Below are 18834 nucleotides of genomic sequence, written 5' to 3'. Positions count from 1 at the left end.
AAAGTCACGTAAGCAAAGTTTTATCTCCACCTCTGCGAGATCGTGATGGGTATTCAGACCAAAGACTAACTGACCGCCCGATTTAACTTTCTTGGCGCAGGGAAATGTGCTCCCAGATTTTGGGCCGACTTGATTGCCTACAATCCTCTAAGGAAAGAACGTAATTTCCTGCCAGACAATCCCCCTCATTTCGATCCCCAACTCCATGCGTCATACGAACCGAATCACAAACATGTACTAGATGTTATAGCAGAGAAAAGCTGCTACGTCAAGAACGAGATAATCTCCATCGACCAGGCATACAAAATTGCAACTATTTGTCAAACATGTCGAATGCATATCGACATTGAAGCTGAATTTACGAAGCCTGTCGAGTTTAATGCCGAAGTTGCCCTCTGCCCGAATAAGGGCAGCCGAAATCAATATCGGTATAACCTACTACACCACTTCCGTTATGAGTCCAAAATATCATCACCGGTGGATACCTCTCGCTACGACAAGAGGTCTCGGAAGAGATGGGTGGACAAGAGGGTTTTCTCATGCTCTTCGACTAATTGCCCCCTAGTTGTTACTGTTACCACGCAGCCTGCGATGATAAGACCCGACCTGATGGAATTGCTACTTTCGGAGAAAACCCGTGAGGCTAGAGTTAAAGAGGCGGCGAGGATAAATCCGAATGTTATTCCTGTGGACGCGGCTCCACAAACTCGATACCAAGTTCTTGAGACTCTCTGTACCTATATCAAGAACCACAAAGGTGGTGACCAACGGTCAATCTTTGCTGAAAACAAGCGGTACCTATGTAATCTAGGAGAATGCGAGGAGGTCATGCGGTTAGCGCATTTTACCAGGTCTCCCGTAGGTTATTCCCTACTTGTGCACCCTGAGCTTTAGGTGCTAAATCTGGCAGGATCCTGACACGAACGCTTGGATACCGTCTTCCTCTGCCGAGCTGGGCGATCCCGGTTCACAAGCGCAACGGGATCTTTGCGGGTTGCTAGAGGAAGTTATGATACTAATGGATGATGAGAAACACAAAGGGGATGCTCCGGCGAAATGTTAGATTGTCGATCGTGGCTCTGTCCCGGAATGCTGACAAATTGTAATAGCTGCCCGTGTTCGTCAGAAAACCGAGAGAGCAGAGCTTGTGGCTAAATGGCTCCTCGGATTTCATAAATGTAAGTTGTCTGTAGAAATTTGGATACTATGTTAGACAAACCTCTAACATTTCTACCCAGATGATACCGCAATTGGCTGGCAGTTTGACCTTACAGCTCCAGAACATCCGTAAGTGGAAGTCCGTTTATAACTGATGATTGGCTAATTTAGCGATCAGCCACTATGCCGGCCTTGGTGCGGTTGCGGATATGTCAGACGATCTTATAAACTGGGCATATGAGCGCCAACGGGCGTGCGATCCTATTAATGCTCCATATTATTTTGAGTGCTTTGAGAGTATAGCTAAGGGTAGGAAGAGCGAGAATCTCCAATTCGAAGTTGCCCGCCTACGTTCCGAGGGGCAATTTTCTACGTCTGACCTGGAGAGCAGCTATAAGTCGCTCGGTGTGGATCCCGTTACATCGGATGATGATTTAATTATCGGTGTGTTTAAGAGCCGATTGGCCGACGCTCCTCGCCAGGAAGGACCAATGAGAGAGGACATGAGGATTATTGGAACCGCTAGGAGGAGCGAGAAGATACTTTCGTTTGCAAAACTTGGTAAGTGGAATATCGACTGAAATGTTTAACTGAGAAACATGCTCTTGAAACGCGCGTTAGTCTGGAATAATAAATTCAATCTCACTTTATGATGTAGCTAATAAGCACACTAGCTGTCGGAGATATTGCAGATGCCTACAAATGGCTTCGCGTCTTGGAAAGCAGCGAGGATCAATATATCCTCTCGGCATACAAAGTCCGGATCGAAGACAATCCCGATGACGAAATCACTGCCAGGAATGCTTTGAAATTGATCGCAGAAAATCGCCAAAGCAATGTTTTGTATTGCTTCCTCGAGGGAAACCTCTACGAGACTCCCCTGGAGATAGGCGCTGCATACAGTCGCTTGGGGATCGACGATTACTCTCTTAGTGAGGATCTGATAGTCAATGTTTTCGAGTTGAGAGTAAATGGCCTGTTCCTTTAATAGTTCTGCTGGCTGATCATCATCCAGCAACAAGACGCTCCCAGCCAAACGCGAGACCTCAGGGCGGCGCTTAGAAGTATTGGCCAAAATCGAAATAGCGCCAGGATTCAATCATACCTCCAGACAGGGAATGCTGATGGAATTTCAAAGGGTTCCGCGGAGTGGCCTGTTGGGCTTGAGAACATTGGAAACACTTGCTATCTGAATAGTTTGCTGCAGTTTTACTTCACTATAAAGCCACTACGCGACATGATTCTCAATATCGATCAATTCCAAGAGGAGGAAATCAATAATGAGGTGGCTGAGAGAAAGAGAGTAGGAGGAAGGAAAGTCTCAAAGAAGGAGATTGAGAGGGCCAAGAAATGTTAGCGACAACCCATGATTCTGGGATACCATTAGCTGATGGTCTTATTTCTACAGTTGTTCGCCATCTTCGCACCTTATTCCAGAACCTCATAACATCCCAGGCATCTTCCGTCACTCCTGAGCGGGATTTAGCGTACTTGACCCTTGTGAGTTCTAAAGATGAGGAGGAGGAGGAGCGACGATTGTCTGTGTCCTATGATGTGCCGCTACCGCCTCCGCCACCTGTTATTTACATCAACGATGATGCTGATGACAAAATGGACCTTGATGAAAATGCTCCACCCCAACCAGAGACTGATGATACGACGAGCGAAGCCACGTTGGTTAATGAGAATGAAGACCTCCCCCCTCCATACCCCGGAACTGGCGAGGATTACGTAATGGTCTATCATGATGGAAAGTCAAATCGGGCCGATGACAAAGAAAATCTTCCTCCACTCAAAGAAATCACCGCAGGTATTGTTGGTGCTCCGCGCTCCCCGCTTCGGGACGTTGATATGAACGAGTCGCAGGCGGCTAGTGGGGTTGCTGCAAACAAGGCTCGCCCAACATATGGCCCACCAACCCCACCCCCGGATATGCCGGATCGACCACCTCCAGTTCCCCCACGCCCAACCAAACAAGATCCAAAACCAGACACAAATTTTATGTTCGGGCGCCAACAGGATGTCACAGAATGTATTGGTAATGTTATGTTCCAGGTGGAAGCTGCTATTAAACCGGAATCTGTTGATGGGAATGGAGAACAGATAGATTTAGTGAAGAAGTAAGTCATATGGGTTTTTAATCAGGCTTTGCTAACGAGTTTCAGACTGTTTTACGGAAGGACAAAGCAAACACTCTCTTTCCCGAATTCCGCCGAGACCAGGACTAAAGAGGTATGAATGATCATGCCCTCCCAGGCGGGGCATAAAGCTAACATGTCGATAGGAATTGTTTTCTCACTTGCTGGTCGATGTTGCAGAAGGTGACCGAGACATCTACTCAGCTCTTGACAGCAGCTTTGATATCGAGCAGGTTGATCTGGAAGGACGAGAAGCCAAGCGTTTTCTGTCTATCAGCCATTTGCCACCCATCTTGCAGATACAGGTTCAGAGAGTTCAGTATGATCGGGCTAAGGCTTCTGCATACAAGTCAAATTCGCATTTGAAATTCCCAGACACGATATATCTTGATCGATACATGGAAACCGAAGACTCTGATCTTAAGGCAAAGCGGGAGGAGTCCTGGGTATGGAAAGAGGAGCTAAAGGCACTGGAACAAAGATTGGCGGAGCTAACGAAGACTCCAGTGCGGGTTCTTTGGTTGATGGCTGATATTAGAAGTTAATGCTGACTATATCCCTAGGCTGGGATACGTGTTCCCGAGGCACTCGAATACACTCACCAGTGGCTTTCCGAGCTCAAATCTGATGATGAGATAGAGGTCCAGCCAGCTCTCCTTAGGGAGCTCGAACAAAGAGCCATATCCATGCGCCGGGAGGGTGAATGTATGATTCCGCCCAGGTGTTTTGCCATTTTTAATACTGACATGGGCTGGTATGGTACGAAAGCGATTGAAGCCCGGATTCAAGCGCTTCAGTCTCGTATTGAGCAACAATTTACAGACTCCTGCAATCAGGGCTATCGCATCCACTCGGTTTTCATACACAGAGGTGAGCATGCACCTGAGAGGTTATATAGGTGTTCGCGCTCAGTAGGATAAATACTAGGATCCGCAAGCTTCGGCCACTACTGGATCTACATCTACGATTTCCAGAGAAAACTCTTTCGCAAGTATAATGACAGTTATGTGACTGAAGTGGCGGATCCCCAAGAGGTCTTTACTCATGGGGATATAAACCCCCCTACGCCTTATTTCCTTGGTATGTCTATCAATAGACCAGGCGTGCAATCGTCTGAAAGTTTACACGAGCTGGCTGACTGAATTTTCTACCCCTGTAGTCTTCGTAAAGGAGGACGAATCCCTAGATATCATGGAAGCTGTCCAGAGACAAATTGTCACCACCACCTAAATTTGAGTTTTAATAAAACGAGGCGTAATCCGGGAGCTCTAAGGTCATGTTCATTCATTCAATGGGAAATATTATTAGACAGCACCCAGTACCGTTTATTCAATAATGTACCATAAAGTTTTTATTAAATATCCCTTGCCCCCCTTCTCCTACTCCGCCTTCCCGTCTTGGCCCCTTAGCTGGTTTACTCCTTGCTCCCAAATACAACCCAACTATCACAGTCAGGTTTCAAGCAGTTTATGAACCATTTGATCGGTTAGGGGGAATCATCATGCGGTCCATTCATCCATTCACTCAAACTCAAACCCAATATCACTGTAACTCTTAACTCTTAGCTCTTGCCGTGTAGGGTAGGGCAGGGGATTTCCCTCGGTTATGCGTGCGATCCATCTCCTGATTTATGCTTGAAATAATCACAAGTGCTGGAGGCGAATATCAGACCCTCAGTATTGGCCATGGTACGGACCTCGACGGGTCGGTGCTCTGGCTGTGGCGCGCAATCCGAGAGCTTACCGACCAAATCTTTAGCCACTCTTCAGCCATCCCCTATAATTTATTTTTCAAGAGCGAACCGTCCTTCTTTGGCTTTTTTCTTTCCTTCATATCCGCTACTGGGCGCCCGGGTGGGTAAGAAAGGGGGACCCTGGGAATTTCGATAATTTACCGGTAGTAGAGTACTAGCCCCGCCAAGCTTAATTCTGTCTCCATCTCCGGGATTACCCCTACGGTACTGCGCCTTATCGTTCTCGAGATATGGAAGGGTATCGTGGCATCAGCCTTTATCTTAGCCTGGTAGAGAGAGATAAGCCTTACAACCCTGAGCGAACCAAACTAGACAATACTAAACAGGCTAGCACTATCTCCCCCACTCCCATTCCAGGAAAATAAATATAAAATAAATACAACGTGACGCAGACCTCGTCTCACCTCACAATGCCACCCCTCCCTTTCCCTTCCACATCTCCCTCCTCCATCCCTTACAAAGCCTAACCCTAAGCACAATCACCACCCACGAAATTTTCGAGCATGGTTGGCATGGCGTACCGTACTGTCGCACGCTCGCGACTAGGGCTAGGCATGAAGGATAAAGTCCCGACGGGTTATTATTCGTAAGTGGTAATTCCCCGAGATGGTAGAATGAGTTACGCTGCGCTGGCTAGGTTATGCTATTCTAGTCGACAAAGTCTCGCTGTGCTAGGTGGGGTTGTATGGGGGTTGGGGGGGGGGATTGAGGAGAGAGAAATGATTCGTTTGGGTTTATGGGAATAGTTGGTGGGTTGGTCGGGTATCAGCCTATCGTTTGGTGGAATATGCCGGTTTGGGTGGTGCTGGATGCGGTGTGGCACAACACGCTACCAGTATCTCACATGGGAAGAGAAGAGAGAAGCATTGTTTATCAGACAATCTGTCTGTCTGTCTTGCCATAATGTTTTTATATACATCTAATAGCCTTCAGGGATAAAGTAGAATAGAAGGAAAGAAAGGAAAGGGAAAAAGTTTCAGTAACAAAGGTAAAAGAAAAAGAGTTCACAGGTCTTCTTCAGTCTCCTCCCCATTCGTTCCATCTGCTGCGTTCCTTCAGTTCTGTCGATGATGCTAGGGAAATAGAAATGAAATTAGGGAAAGACAAGGAACAATAGGATCGCCGGAAGAGATGGGTATCGGTCTACCCAATTCAGTCCAATCCGGTCCAATCCGGTCCAATCCAGTCAGAGACCGCCCGTACTTAAAAGCGCGCAGGGGCGAAAAAAGCATTAAGAAATAAGGAAATAATTGAGGTATTGAGAAGAGGAGGAAACTAAGGGGCCAATCGAATTTTTGGGCTTTTCATTTCCCTCCTTTTCCTGAGAAAGACCGAGGACGAGGGGCAGAGGAAAATGATATAAAAAAAGGTGGTTCAAAAAACAATAGTAATATGGCGCCTGGAACCCCCACCTAACAAAAAGGAACTAATAGGTAGAAAAACGTTGAGACAAAGAAAGAGGGGGGGAAGGAAAAAACCGATGTTCCCATGAATTATTTTACCGATTCGAAGTTCAAGTCCCATGCTATGATATTGAAATCACATAGAGGAAGAGAGGGGGTGGGAGGAAGCAACACCCAAGCCGGGGAATGGAAATGGTGATAAAAAAAGTAAAAAAAGTCCAATTGGCAATAGACCCGAAGAAATCATGCTAGATAATAAGAGATGTTTCCCATCACGCTACGTGCCGGTTAAACTGTAAAAAGAATGAGAAACACATGAAATGAGAATAGGAAAAAGACGAAAAGACGAAAAAAGCGAAAAAAAGAAATACCACGATAAAGAAAGGAGGAAGGAAAGAAGTGTATGTACCCTGCGGCCAGTGATTACTTCACTAGAATTGTTTTGTTCGATTGCCATTAGACCCTCTCAAGATTCCAGATAGTCTCATCCTCGATGAGGTCGTTCCAATTGCCAAACATATTCTCATTAGATGCAATATCGACCACCGGCGATATAGGAGTTTGCTCTAGAGGTAATGAGGTTTGGGTGGCTGATGGGTCGAAGATCGAGTTTACGGTTTGCTGGTCAGCGCTACAGTCTAGAGTCGCCCGGTCGGATGACAACGGACTGAATGATGGGGGAGAGGGGCCTATCTCGGTTGATCGAACCGATGGTGTGGGCTCTGATATGGGGGATTTGAGATCGCTCGCGCCATTGTTGAAGCCAAATAGGGGTGTATTGGAGTGACCAGCCATCAGAGCTGGGTAAAGCGGGTCATTAGGGTCGAGTGCAGACTGAAGAAATTGCTGTGTCTCAGGAGGGAGTACTGTGGTGAATGGGAAGTCGCCAAGGCCCTCACTAAATGAAAGTGGGGTGTTTGTCTTTGATGCTTGCGATGCAACATGAAGAGTGAGTTGTGGAGGTATCAGGCCGGTTTGATGATTAGGCATGATCTGAGCGGGATACTGGCCGGCTAGAGTATTTAGAGAAAGGCCAGTGGTAGTAGATGAAGGAGCAAAGACGGGCTGGTTCCCATATGCTATCCCCTGCTGATAACCTTGTGAATGCACGGACGGGGGCTGCGACATCTGTATTGACATCGCTCTCTGATGATATCTTTGCTGGCCAGCAGCCGGCGAAGGATACGGTTGCTGTCGAAGAGATTGGTAAGTAGTAGGAGACACGTGTGGTGGGTGCACCGATGCGTCTACGTAAGGTCCACCCATGGGCTGTTGCATGTATGAGGACTGATAAGCACTCTGAGTTGTTGGATACTGTTGTGAAGGATTTCCGCCATCAACGGAGATAGCCTGGCTTAGAGCACTACGCATGACATACTGGCTCTGTAGGTACGCTTGGAGCCGACGATTCCAGTCGTGGCTACCGTTCCTAAGGTGAGCCGTGAGGCCTCTATATCCATAATACTCGTCCTCTTCCTCTTCGTACATCTCTTCGTTGATGACATCTTGCTCGGTCACGCGGAGTGCACGACCAGTACGACGCTTGTGGATAGCAGAGGCTCTTCGCGCCGATTCGATACGAGCCTCTAAGCTCCGATCGCTTCTTCGAGATGCAGCAATGTAGGCTCTGAAAATGAGTTAGAATAAGATATGTTTCTGAGCACAAGAATTATTTAGATATAGGGGGGCAATGCAAGAGTAGGAAAAATATGATTGAAAAACGAACCTTTCTTGATTTTCCTCGTGCGTCCTTTCAGTCTTCACCGCCTTCGCAGGCGGTAAAGTACGCTGGGGAGGCATTGTTGATGTCGAGTGACTAAAGTGTTGGAGAGAAGAAGGAAAGGAGAGAGGAGAGAGGAGAGAGGAGAGAGGAGAGAGGAGAGAGGAGAAGGGGGTAAAGGTCGAGTAGTTATCGTGAGGAAAGCGACGAAGGCGATTGGAATCCTTGGTCAACACGAAACGTGTTACGGGAATGAGGGTAAAGGGTCGCCGACGTTTCGTCGGGGATTGGCGAATGAGGGGGCGGGTGATAAGGAGGGGTGGGTTAATTCTTTGGCCTTTCTTTCTTTTTTTCTTTTTCTTGTTTCCTTTTTTTCCTTACTTTTTTTCTTTTTTTTCCTTTGCTTTTCTATTCTCTGGTGCTTTCACTTTTCTTTTTCCCTTTCCCTTTCCCTTTTTGCCTTTTCCCGGCGAAAACGGATTGGTCAGTCAATTGAGCGGACCACGGATAGGTAGAGCAAGGGTTGGGTAAGTACCGGTATCGAAATGGTGGGGAGAACAGCGAGGATAGAGAGAGTACTAGTGACGGTACCCCTGGACGCTGACTGAATGATGGAAGAACAACGTGTGCGAGGATAGCGAAAGAATGGGCCGAGTAGAAGAGTGATTGTGGGAGTTGAGAAGATGGTTGGGATTAGATGTAAGAGGCTGCGGATTGGGAGTTTGTGACTAGGATGATAGTGATGGGGAGAGGGGCGGAGGAGCGGGCAGAGGGAGAAACTGAGGGGGTAAGGGGGGGGTTGGCTGGTAGAAGTGGTGGGGATAGTAAGAAATAAAAAATAAAAGGGAGAGAATGGGGTGGTGCTGGTGAGAGAAGGTGGCAAGTTGTAGAGTTGTAGGAGAAATGGGAGGAGCAACTGTAGTGAGCAGGTAAGTCTTACTGGGTGGTTCCCAAACAGCGCATTCCCACCACACACACGACCGAACCCGCTCACAAACAGACAGGAAAGGCCAAAAGACGGACACTGCTGGCACACGCGCTAGCTCTTCCTCAAGGCTCTCTCTCTCTCTTCTCGCCCTCGCTCGTTTTTACACACACACGCAGACACACGCATCAATTCACCAGACGCACACAGTACCACACACAGATATCAAGTCCAGTCAGGACTCGCACGAGGTTACTCAGTTATTCGGTTGCTCGCTCGTTGCTCCTCCAAACATACAGGCGGACCCCCCCCACCCACCCACCCAGACGCACCTAACTTGTTCACCACCTATTGCTCGTAAGCCCCACATTCAATCCGACCAACAGCCGACACACCACAATTCACAAACTGTACCGGTAGCTGGACTGGCAAAACCGGTTCACACAACTCACACGCTTCCAAAGGGTGCTTTCCGTTCTTTTTTCTTCTTCTTTTCCTTCTTTTTTTTTCCCTTCTTTTCCATTCTTGCTTCTTCGGAGAAGGGGAAGGGAAGGGGCGCCTCAGGTCGACAGGGTGCAATAGTTACCGCAAGTAGAGTACCGGTACTATACTCGACTAGAGTACGGTACCGGTATCGTTTAGCACAGTCGATGCGCGCACTCCCTGTGTGAGGGCGCAGATCACAGGCAGGGTTCAATTGTTAGCTTGGCGTTGTTACAGCGGCTTGGCGTCGTTTCGGTTCAGTTCTGGGGGATCGATTCCAGACTTGGAATTTGGTGCTCGAGTATGAGTAGACTACTGGTATGACAGGAAGCTATGCCCGGGAACCAAAGAGGAGTCCCTTTATTTTTCACACCGGGAGCATGAGAGAAGCAGAAAAGAGGAGGACAAGGATTCCTTTCACATACGGCAGAGGGGGCGTCTAAGAAAGCTGTTTGATAATAATCGCTTGATTGACGACATAGCCCTGAGCTGAAACGGCAACTAAAGGTGCCAGTAGAGGGAGTCGGTGGAGCACATTAAAAGAAGATTAGGCTTAAAAGGCGGAATCTACTCGAGTACCGGTACTTGGCCCGGGAACTGAACGGTGCTCTTAGTCCTGAACTGTGTATCCGAGAGCCAGAATCGGGTGTGCTTGTACTTGAGTAGTAAAAAGGAGGAATCGTAAACTATTAAATTTAGTCTTAGTGTCGATATTGTTTCTACACCTTCCAGTGATGGAAGGGCATGTTCATGTGATTTGGGTTCGTGATGTGAAAATGATGTTGTCGTTGTGGTTGATGCTGAGCCCATCTAGGATTCCCGCGATACACACATCCAAACACGGGAAAAAATAATTTTTGTTCCTTGCGTGAAGAGCATCTCCCGCCCTAGGAGATTTATGGACAGGAGAGATCAGAGATTCTCCCAGCATTTGCTCCCTCTCCCCGGAATTTGCCTCCGAAGCTTAAAGCTGACACTCCGATTCCGCTCAGATACGCGAGATCTGGACCGCAAGGGTCTGCAGGAGCACATGCCCTCTCCTACCGAATCAAGAGTAGCGAAATCTATCGAGATCGAGTTTCTCCTAACCAGTTGCCCGCCGATGGAAGAGCCTATTCTAAACCAACACCAGCTTCTTTCTTTCTTTCTTTCTTTCTTTTTACTTTTTCTGTTTCTGACTTCCATCCTTCCCTTGCTCGAGCCTCTGCAGTGTCTTGTCTTGTAGTTCCAACACCCCCATAAACAATTACCGAGGGAGCAGCAGGACGTACAGGTAGAAGAGGGACGAGAGGGTTGGAGGGAGTAGAGGGAGGGAGGGGAGGGAGGGGAGGGGAAATCGATCCCCTGAAAGAAGCGCCGTACATAAGTAAGTGAGATCTGGGTTTTTTTTGTCTTTCCCCTTCCATATTATTTCTTCATGCGGGTTTGGAAAAACAAAACTTAAAGTACGAGTATCATACCACCAATATTTGTCTTCCGCCAATGAAACCTCTAAACCTCCTAGGGTCGCTTCCCATCGATCTCACTTTCCCCGAACTCAAAGGTTGGTCCCGTCGATTGACCAAAACACTGCTCGAGTAACTGCACCCCCCCTCCCCAGTTGCCACTCCATATTCTCCCATCACTAAACTAGTTCAATCCAATGGGACCTCTCGAAAAGTGTCTCGGGCAGGCGCGATGTCAAGCCCACCTGTTGGACCCCGGTTTCCCCAGCTCTACCCTACCAGTACGTCACTCGAGAATGGCCGTGTCTACTCGAATATTATGATAATTCGTTTTTGCCCACCATCCCCAATATCGGCCTTGCTTGTTTGTGTTGACAAATTCATTCTTGGAGCAAGGGTCTCGATCGCTTTAGCCTTGGTGGTCAGACAAACCACGGGGCACAGGAAATGAGGAAGCAAAGGAACAGTTGCAGTGCCCCCCAAACAAAAAGTAAAGAGAGAGAGACGAAGAAGATTCGCCCATGATTTTGAGGAAATCTCGCGATCTTGACCTGCCCCCCTATAATATCGTGGAAGGTTACGGCGCTGTGTTTATCGTTATCTATCCAAGCAGTGGGGTTCGCTCCTGGGAGTGACCGGGGAACTGTAGGTTTACTCCTCTGCTCGAGTTGTGCTACAATGGGTTTGAATCTTATACCGGTACTGTCGTTTTCGGTCCGGTTGTTGTCTCGCGGAGAGGTGGCTGATGGGTTGCTGGGTTGGTTTTGGAACCTTTCCAGCTGGAAATATACTCGATATGACTTGAGATGTACACGTTATTTATACCAGTTCCGGTCCAAGCGAGTTGAGGCGGATACAAAGCCCATCCTATCAATTACCGGCACTACCAGTAGACTTTGCAGTGAAGGGAGATCTCATGTCCGGTTGGTCTGCATAGAGCCCCTCCTATTTCACGGTGTCAAGGCCATAGCATTATGATACGGCACCTTGACGGTCTTATTGTATCCCACAATGTCATGAGATATTACCCTACAGGACCAGTGGCTTAGGGCTAGCGAAGAGAGTGCGAGAACGTGCGTATACCATCAGAGGGCGGGATCCCGCACAGCTCAAGATTTTCGCACAATGTCCTCGTGGCGTGCTGAATGCCGGAATATTGAAATGGGAGTGGAAGAATACCATAGGATCTGGGGTCCATAATGCTTGGCCGGCGGGTCGGATCGATACAAACATCTTATCATACTTTCCTTTCGGGGCAACACAAAGGGGGACGAACTCCGGGGGGTGTTCTTCTTGCCAATTTCTACGCTATTGAATTGAAGCTCTCGGGGCGAACTGGCCTCGGGTGGTAGAATGCTCGGATCACCAGGAAGGATTCAAATATTGACTTCCAGGTGCGCGGATTAACCCTTACCGAGATGTATTTAGGACTTCAAACTGAAGAGAAGATGCATTTACACCTGAGGTCATGATTTCTGTTCTCTAGGTCACCACAGATTATGTAGGATCATACCTTGATGAACCTGGCTCTGTCCAGGGCTAGGAGTCGAAACCCGCCGGGCGGAGTCGCAGGAGGGAAGAGGGAGTGACGATTTTCTTAGCTTCAGAGAATGTTAGGGAATGGTAAATACTGAACCGTTCATGACAAACCTAGGAAGGCTCTACGACTAGGAGCCAAAGGATATTGTGAGATATGAAGCGAAGCGCGGGGTAGAGGATGGGTCCCGACAGGTGACATCAGCCGATTGGGTCACGATACTGCCGGAGGGCAAACACCTGCATTAGCGCGCGAAGATTGAGCAAGCCGAGCCCAGATCTCTTGGTCTGGATGTGAAGCGGCTGGTCCACCGGTTGTGCTTGTGGCTTGTTCTTATCCCGGGGAACCGGTACCTACCTGCAGTTCCTCCAAAAACGAAAGCATTTTGGAGGAAGTTACTGAGGGAAGGAAGTTAGGTGGTGCCTATGATGGCAAATGGCAACATCTCACAGGAGGTGTAATACCACAGCATACAGTGCGGCGCGTCGAGAGCAAGGGAGGTCTCAGAACCCATGAGTGTATTATGCGATCGGGATAAAGGGAGGGCTAATCCCAGTAGGACTTTGCTCACGAGTGAGAATCTGTGATTGAGAACTGGGGGCAAGGAGCATCTGAGCATAGGGAATAAAGACTGGTGAAAGGAAAAAGAAGTAAGCAGGAACGGGAGGAGGAAGGAGGAAGGGGAGAGGGAAGAAGGCGGAGGAAAAGTATGATGAGTGGAAAAAGGATGGGGAGCAGGGGACAGAAGCAAGAGGGCAAAGGAGAGGTTGAATATTCAAGGAGCAGTCCACAACACCGGCAACGACGTTAGGGTATAGTCACCCTCTGTCTGCGTTACACCTCCGGTGATTGAAATTTATTTCCCATGTAGGAAGACCTCAGTACTATAGCTTATATCAACACTTTTCGTGTCACGTAGGAGAATGAGGGCATTACTTTTCATCTTCTCATCTCTTTAGTATAATCCGCTGGTATCTGCCCTTGAGGTCCACTGTCTTGAGACCCTCTCATCGCCTTTTTTTATTTTATTTCTTGTTTATTTAATATGTTCTAAGACTAGCTAATATATATAGGTTACATTACCATGTGCTATGTAGACCCGGGACCTCCACCCCATTTCAGGCACTGGTAGCCAGATGAAAAACCATTAAACTAGAAGGGTAAATGCCGAGAACCAGGTACCCAATGCACAGATCCTACAACTTGAATGTGGAGGAGTCTTGCCTGGAATCACCAAGACCCAATGAGCTATCAGTGTAAAAAACACCTCCCAACAGAAGCCTGCAGTATATACAATCCGAAAAACTGAACCCAAGCTATTAACACTAAGGAAATTCTCCAAAACTGACAGATGACACTCCTTAAACACATATAAGAAGGAGATCTCCTAATAAAAGAAATCCTATAAACTGAAGGAGCTAAGTCTAAAACTATATATCTTGTATGACTGGGTTCATATTACTCTAGAAAGCTATTAACAGCTAATTTAGAACACTTGATGAGCACGTACTTATAGGTATATTGCCCAAGAACAGAGGAAAAGAGAAGCTAAGAGTAGGAAGCCAACTTCTTCAAAGGACACAAGGGGAGTAAAGAGCAGTTCAGGACAACCCTGACCATCTGTCAAGGAGGCTAGGATGATGGACATATAGCTCAAAAGAGAGGAAAGAAGGGTAGCAGGTTGCTCACTAGCCAGCAGTCGGATGCTAGCTGTAAGAAGAAGTTGCTGTTTAGTAGTTAAGCTGGTGCCTGTGGGGAGAAGAAAAGTAGAACAGTAGTAGAATACTAGTTGGTTATAACTGTGAGGTGGAGAGAGGAGGAATAGAACCAAATACTGAAAGTACTATTAAAAACATGTTTATATCTTAACTAGACAGCATTCTTGGATTCCCAGTGTGACAAACTGTATATAGATTGTAAAGGATTCAACATGTTAGGGTTTTGATTAACAAACCATTTGAGTCATATGATGTTACAATTATTGCTTATTCACATGGCCAGCTTCAGGGTCATGTGGGTTTTGCATATGATATAGCCTTTAAGTCATGATTGCTATGTTATATTGAGATTGTTAGTAGGATAGGAGTATGACTTGTACAGCATACTTGTATTTTATACATATGACAAGTTTAGTAGTGTTGTAATTCTGATATGAAGTTAAACTTCTTGGTTGACTGATGCTCTACCAAGGGGCTATAGAACCCTATTCATGCTATAGGAGAGTGTGCTAAAATTACCTATAACATGTACTTCGTGAAAGAGAAAAGAAAAAATAAAAGACAAAGGTACTACATATTGTAGTAGTAAAGAAAAAGCAAATGCGAGTGAGGAAACTAAACTAGTACAATGATAGAGTTTCTGAGTAATCTGTACTCTAGTCAACCATGTAATCAGCACAATTACTTAATGAACTTATATCAAAATGTTCTGTTACTGTCAATGACAAAGCTGATGCATATTTGGAAGTCATATCATAACAAGGAGTCATGGGGGCTATATGTATAACCTAGGAAGAGGTCATGGGAACAAAAGATCATGTAGTCATATGGGGTACAGCCCCAATCCATATGACAGTTAGATTTGTAGGTGGGTTGTGAGGTCTATATAAGGTGATAGGTTTAGCCTTTAAGATAGCTCCATATATAGCTACTGAAGTTATTTTTTAACATATATCTTAACAAATACTGCTTCACATTCATGCCTCAAATATCACCCTTACCAGGAAAAGCTATGAGGAGTATAGTGAATGATAGTTGTAGTTGGAGTATATAAGAAAATAAGGATATTGTTACAAGCAACAAGAGACTACTATGAGAAGATTGCTATATTGAAAAAGAAGAAAGTAATAGTGTGGATTACTTCTACAACAAGACTTGGTAACTATTGAATGAATATATCCTGGAAGTGATTGGAGAGTGATCCTAATATCCAGTACCTCCAGGAGTGTATTCCCACATCTCTTCTGTAATCGCTTATTTTGGTGGAAGTATATAAGCCAAAAAAAATTATCCATCAGATATGGTACTATTACATCTGTGTGTATGTGAGCTTGCTTTTGTGCCCTCAGTGCCTAGTACACCTGGATATTGGTTGCAATCAATTCAGGTAATTCGAGGTTACTACACTAGACCCTAATGGACTCATAGTTGCTATTGTATTAGATCCACATCCTGGTACATACTAGTACTAATTACACTACTTAGTTGTATTATGATGTGACATCATACAGGGTCAATACCTATGATATGATCTTTTATAATACCTCTGAATTCTGATTCATGCAAGTTTATCATACCTCTTACTGGAATCGCAATATTCAGATATATCTCTAGCTCATCTTGTAAAGAGCAGTCTATTTTTAGATAGGCCCTGGTCAGTCATGCTCTTCACTAGCTAATTTTATGTTTAAAAAAGACAGTATTCTATTTTGAGCTTTATAAGATTGAAAGCAGGAAAACAGACTTACATCATGATTCTGCTTGGAATCTGAGTGATAGCTATACTTTGGTGGTAGATTTAGTTTGTTATAACTTGTAGTAACTTCCCCACATTGTTCTCTTAAACATCTACACCTGGGCTATACATAATATGCAATAACTACTTCCACCTACCAACTACTCAGGCTACTCTTAATACAAGCAGTTCAATAGATCATTTGTTGAATTCTATCATAATGGTTGTCCATATTCATCAGCTACTCTACATTTCATTATTGTAGTTTGCGGTCAACTGGGTTATCTTATTAATATACTGAGGTTGACACCAGATTCTTTAGGTACTCTATTGATATGATGTCTAATACTACACAGAATGGATCTACTTGATACCTGCTTTCTAATGTTATGAAGATTGTCCTCCTGCCAGCAGTATTAGTAGAGTTACAGCCTATTGTAAGGATAGTGTTTACTTTGGCGAAATGGTGACTTTGATGCCAGATTCCTCAGAAATCCTATGAGGGCTACATCCCAACTACAAAGCATAGGACAACTTGATACCAGCTTTTTCACAGTTTCTTAAATATCTACCTGCTGGTAATATTGACGGAGTTACAGCCTGGTATGAAAGTTGACTTTTCTGGTAAGTTTCTGTTAAGGTATTGACTATGTGCTGTCTATGTACTGACTTTGACACCAGATTCCTTGGGCACTCTCTGGATGTAATACCTAATACCATACAGCTTGGATCTACTTGACAAGAGCTTTGGAATATTATCAGGAATATCTTCCCCAGTAGTATTTGTAGATGTACAGCCTATTATGGAGGTAGTGCTTAGTTTGGTAAAGTGCTAACCTGGATGCCAGAATCCTGAGACAACCTATAGATGCAACATGTAATAATTTAAAGTATAGTCCTATTTGACACCAGCTTTCTAAAAATATCCTGAACATCTTAACAGTAATATTGACAGTGACAATCAATTAAAGCAGAGGTCCTCAATAGTGAATTTCTGGTAAGGTACTGATTATGTAATGAATTTGATGCTAGATTGCTTAGGAGTCCTTATGATGCAACAGCTGTTACTATACAGTATAGACCTACTTGACACCAGCTTTCTAACAGTGTTCTGAATGTCTACTTACCAACAATATTGGTAGAGCTACAAGCTATTAAACATGGTCTCATTTCTGGCAAGTTTCTGGTTAAAAACTGACTATGTGCTGATTTTGATGCAAGATTCTTCTAGCTTCATTCTCAAGCGACATCTGGTACTATACAGCATTGATCTACTTGATGCCAGCTTTTGAACTGTATGAAGAATGTCTTCCTACAAGCAACATTGGTGGAGTTATAGTCTGTTGTAAAAAGGCTCTTCTCGCATAACAAGTATGCCATTACTCCATTGACTAGACAAAAGTCTTGGTGATATAGAGTAGGGTTGCCAGTGCAATTAACATACTAAATTGATGATAATTATGAATTTTAAGCCATGGTTGAACTTTACAAGCATGTGAAACCTTCAGCCAGTTATGGATATGCTTCACATGGATCATGAGATAATCTACAGATAAAATTACTTTAAATCAAGAGTTTGGGAAAAATGATATCCAGTTTTCAATAAGATAATATCTATTGAAAAGTGGAGATTTTACCTTTCTTTATTATAAAAAGGAACAATCACCAAGACTTTTGTCTAGTAACTATAAGTATATTACTTTTATAATAAATTATAATATTAAATTTTAATTGAAACCTCTATCATCAGCAAACATTTGGGCCTGCATCTATTGTGTACTCTGCCTCTAATACAGTGGGGGCTTAGAATGCTAATTGTGAATTAGAATACAATGTCACATCTTAGGAATATCTGGACACAATTGCATTCCCACAGAACTTACAGGGCACAACCAGATGCCACACTATATTCAATAGGTACAATCAGATACAGTACTATATTTCCTGAGTATAATCAGAGGTAGTACTACATTGCTTAAGCATAACCAGATACAGTGCTACCTCCCCAGCATGCAAGAAAATAACCATAGAGTTCTCCTTCTACAACTATGCAACCTAGATCAAAAATAGATTTGTATATTAAATTGTACAATTTATTAAAAAACTAATGTTCATAGTAATACTCTTCTTGAACTAGTAGTAGTTCTTGTACAGGCTCCTTACGCTGATACAGACCACTGCACAGGAAATAGCTGACGATAGCCCCACCAATATTGCTGGCGTGTGGCGGGTTTTTGAACCGTTGGATAGCTGGAGTTGAGAGGCTGTAGACCATTTAGTCTGGGATGACACATCTAAAGTGTGCCTACAGAATCTGGTATCAAAGTCAGCATATAGCCAGAGTAAACATGAGCTCTATAACAAGGTGTAATACTACTAAATTACCAGTGGGTAGATGTTCTTTATATTATTGGAAAGATAGAGTCAACAGGATCTAGCCTGTGCAGTATAGGATATCGCATCAAGAGGATGTTTGCAGAATATGACATCAAAGTCAGCATATTGGCAGAAGCTTACCAGACGTTTGCCAGCAAAGATCATCTTTGTAACAGGCGGTAACTCGATAAATCAAGATGGTAGGGGGATGCTGTTAACACTATTGAAAACCTGAGCTTTGGTGGAATAGGTTTGGTAAGTATCAGCTCTTATGTTAAAGGGGTGTTCCTGGAATCTGGTATCAAACTCAGCACATAGTTAGAATCGTACCCAAAAAGACCCATTACATAATGAGCTGAAACTACACTAATATTACCAGCAGGTAGTCGTTATATAGACTATTAGAGAGTTGGCATCTAGGGAATCTGGACTATGAAGTATGA

General features: G+C 44.9%; 2 protein-coding genes; one reads left to right on the top strand and one right to left on the bottom strand.

Annotated features, from left to right (window-relative positions):
• Positions 1-102: 102 nt before the first annotated feature.
• On the top strand, positions 103-4674 carry GSTUM_00000952001 (uncharacterized protein; the record flags this gene model as incomplete). XM_002838193.2 has 18 exons in its annotated part: positions 103-858; positions 911-1058; positions 1110-1178; positions 1239-1287; positions 1337-1719; positions 1833-2125; positions 2174-2443; positions 2500-2510; positions 2567-2622; positions 2664-2700; positions 2914-2968; positions 3025-3278; positions 3324-3390; positions 3443-3802; positions 3860-4001; positions 4065-4166; positions 4224-4376; positions 4456-4674. Coding segments are annotated over 18 exons (3276 nt in total), but the record flags the coding sequence as incomplete, so codon positions are not given.
• Positions 4675-5918: 1244 nt separating this feature from the next.
• GSTUM_00000951001 (uncharacterized protein) lies at positions 5919-9057 on the bottom strand. XM_002838192.2 has 4 exons: positions 8708-9057; positions 8179-8632; positions 6862-8079; positions 5919-6745 (listed from the first exon to the last, which is right to left on the bottom strand). Exons 2-3 carry the CDS (start codon positions 8250-8252, stop codon positions 6909-6911), a joined length of 1245 nt encoding a protein of 414 aa, XP_002838238.1. The 5' UTR covers positions 8253-8632; positions 8708-9057; the 3' UTR covers positions 5919-6745; positions 6862-6908.
• Between the last annotated feature and the right edge of the window lie 9777 nt (positions 9058-18834).

The sequence above is a fragment of the Tuber melanosporum genome (genome assembly GCF_000151645.1).
Source record: "Tuber melanosporum whole genome shotgun sequence assembly, scaffold_236, strain Mel28".
NCBI classification, from domain to species: domain Eukaryota; kingdom Fungi; phylum Ascomycota; class Pezizomycetes; order Pezizales; family Tuberaceae; genus Tuber; species Tuber melanosporum.
This window is presented reverse-complemented; position numbering and strand designations above follow the sequence as displayed.

Coding starts and splice junctions, on each gene's coding strand:
- GSTUM_00000951001 (XM_002838192.2), bottom strand. CDS start 8,252: ATGCCTCCCCAGCGTACTTTACCGCCTGCGAAGGCGGTGAAGACTGAA. Junction 8,080..8,178: donor CACGAGGAAAATCAAGAAAG/GTTCGTTTTTCA, acceptor ACTCATTTTCAG/AGCCTACATTGCTGCATCTC.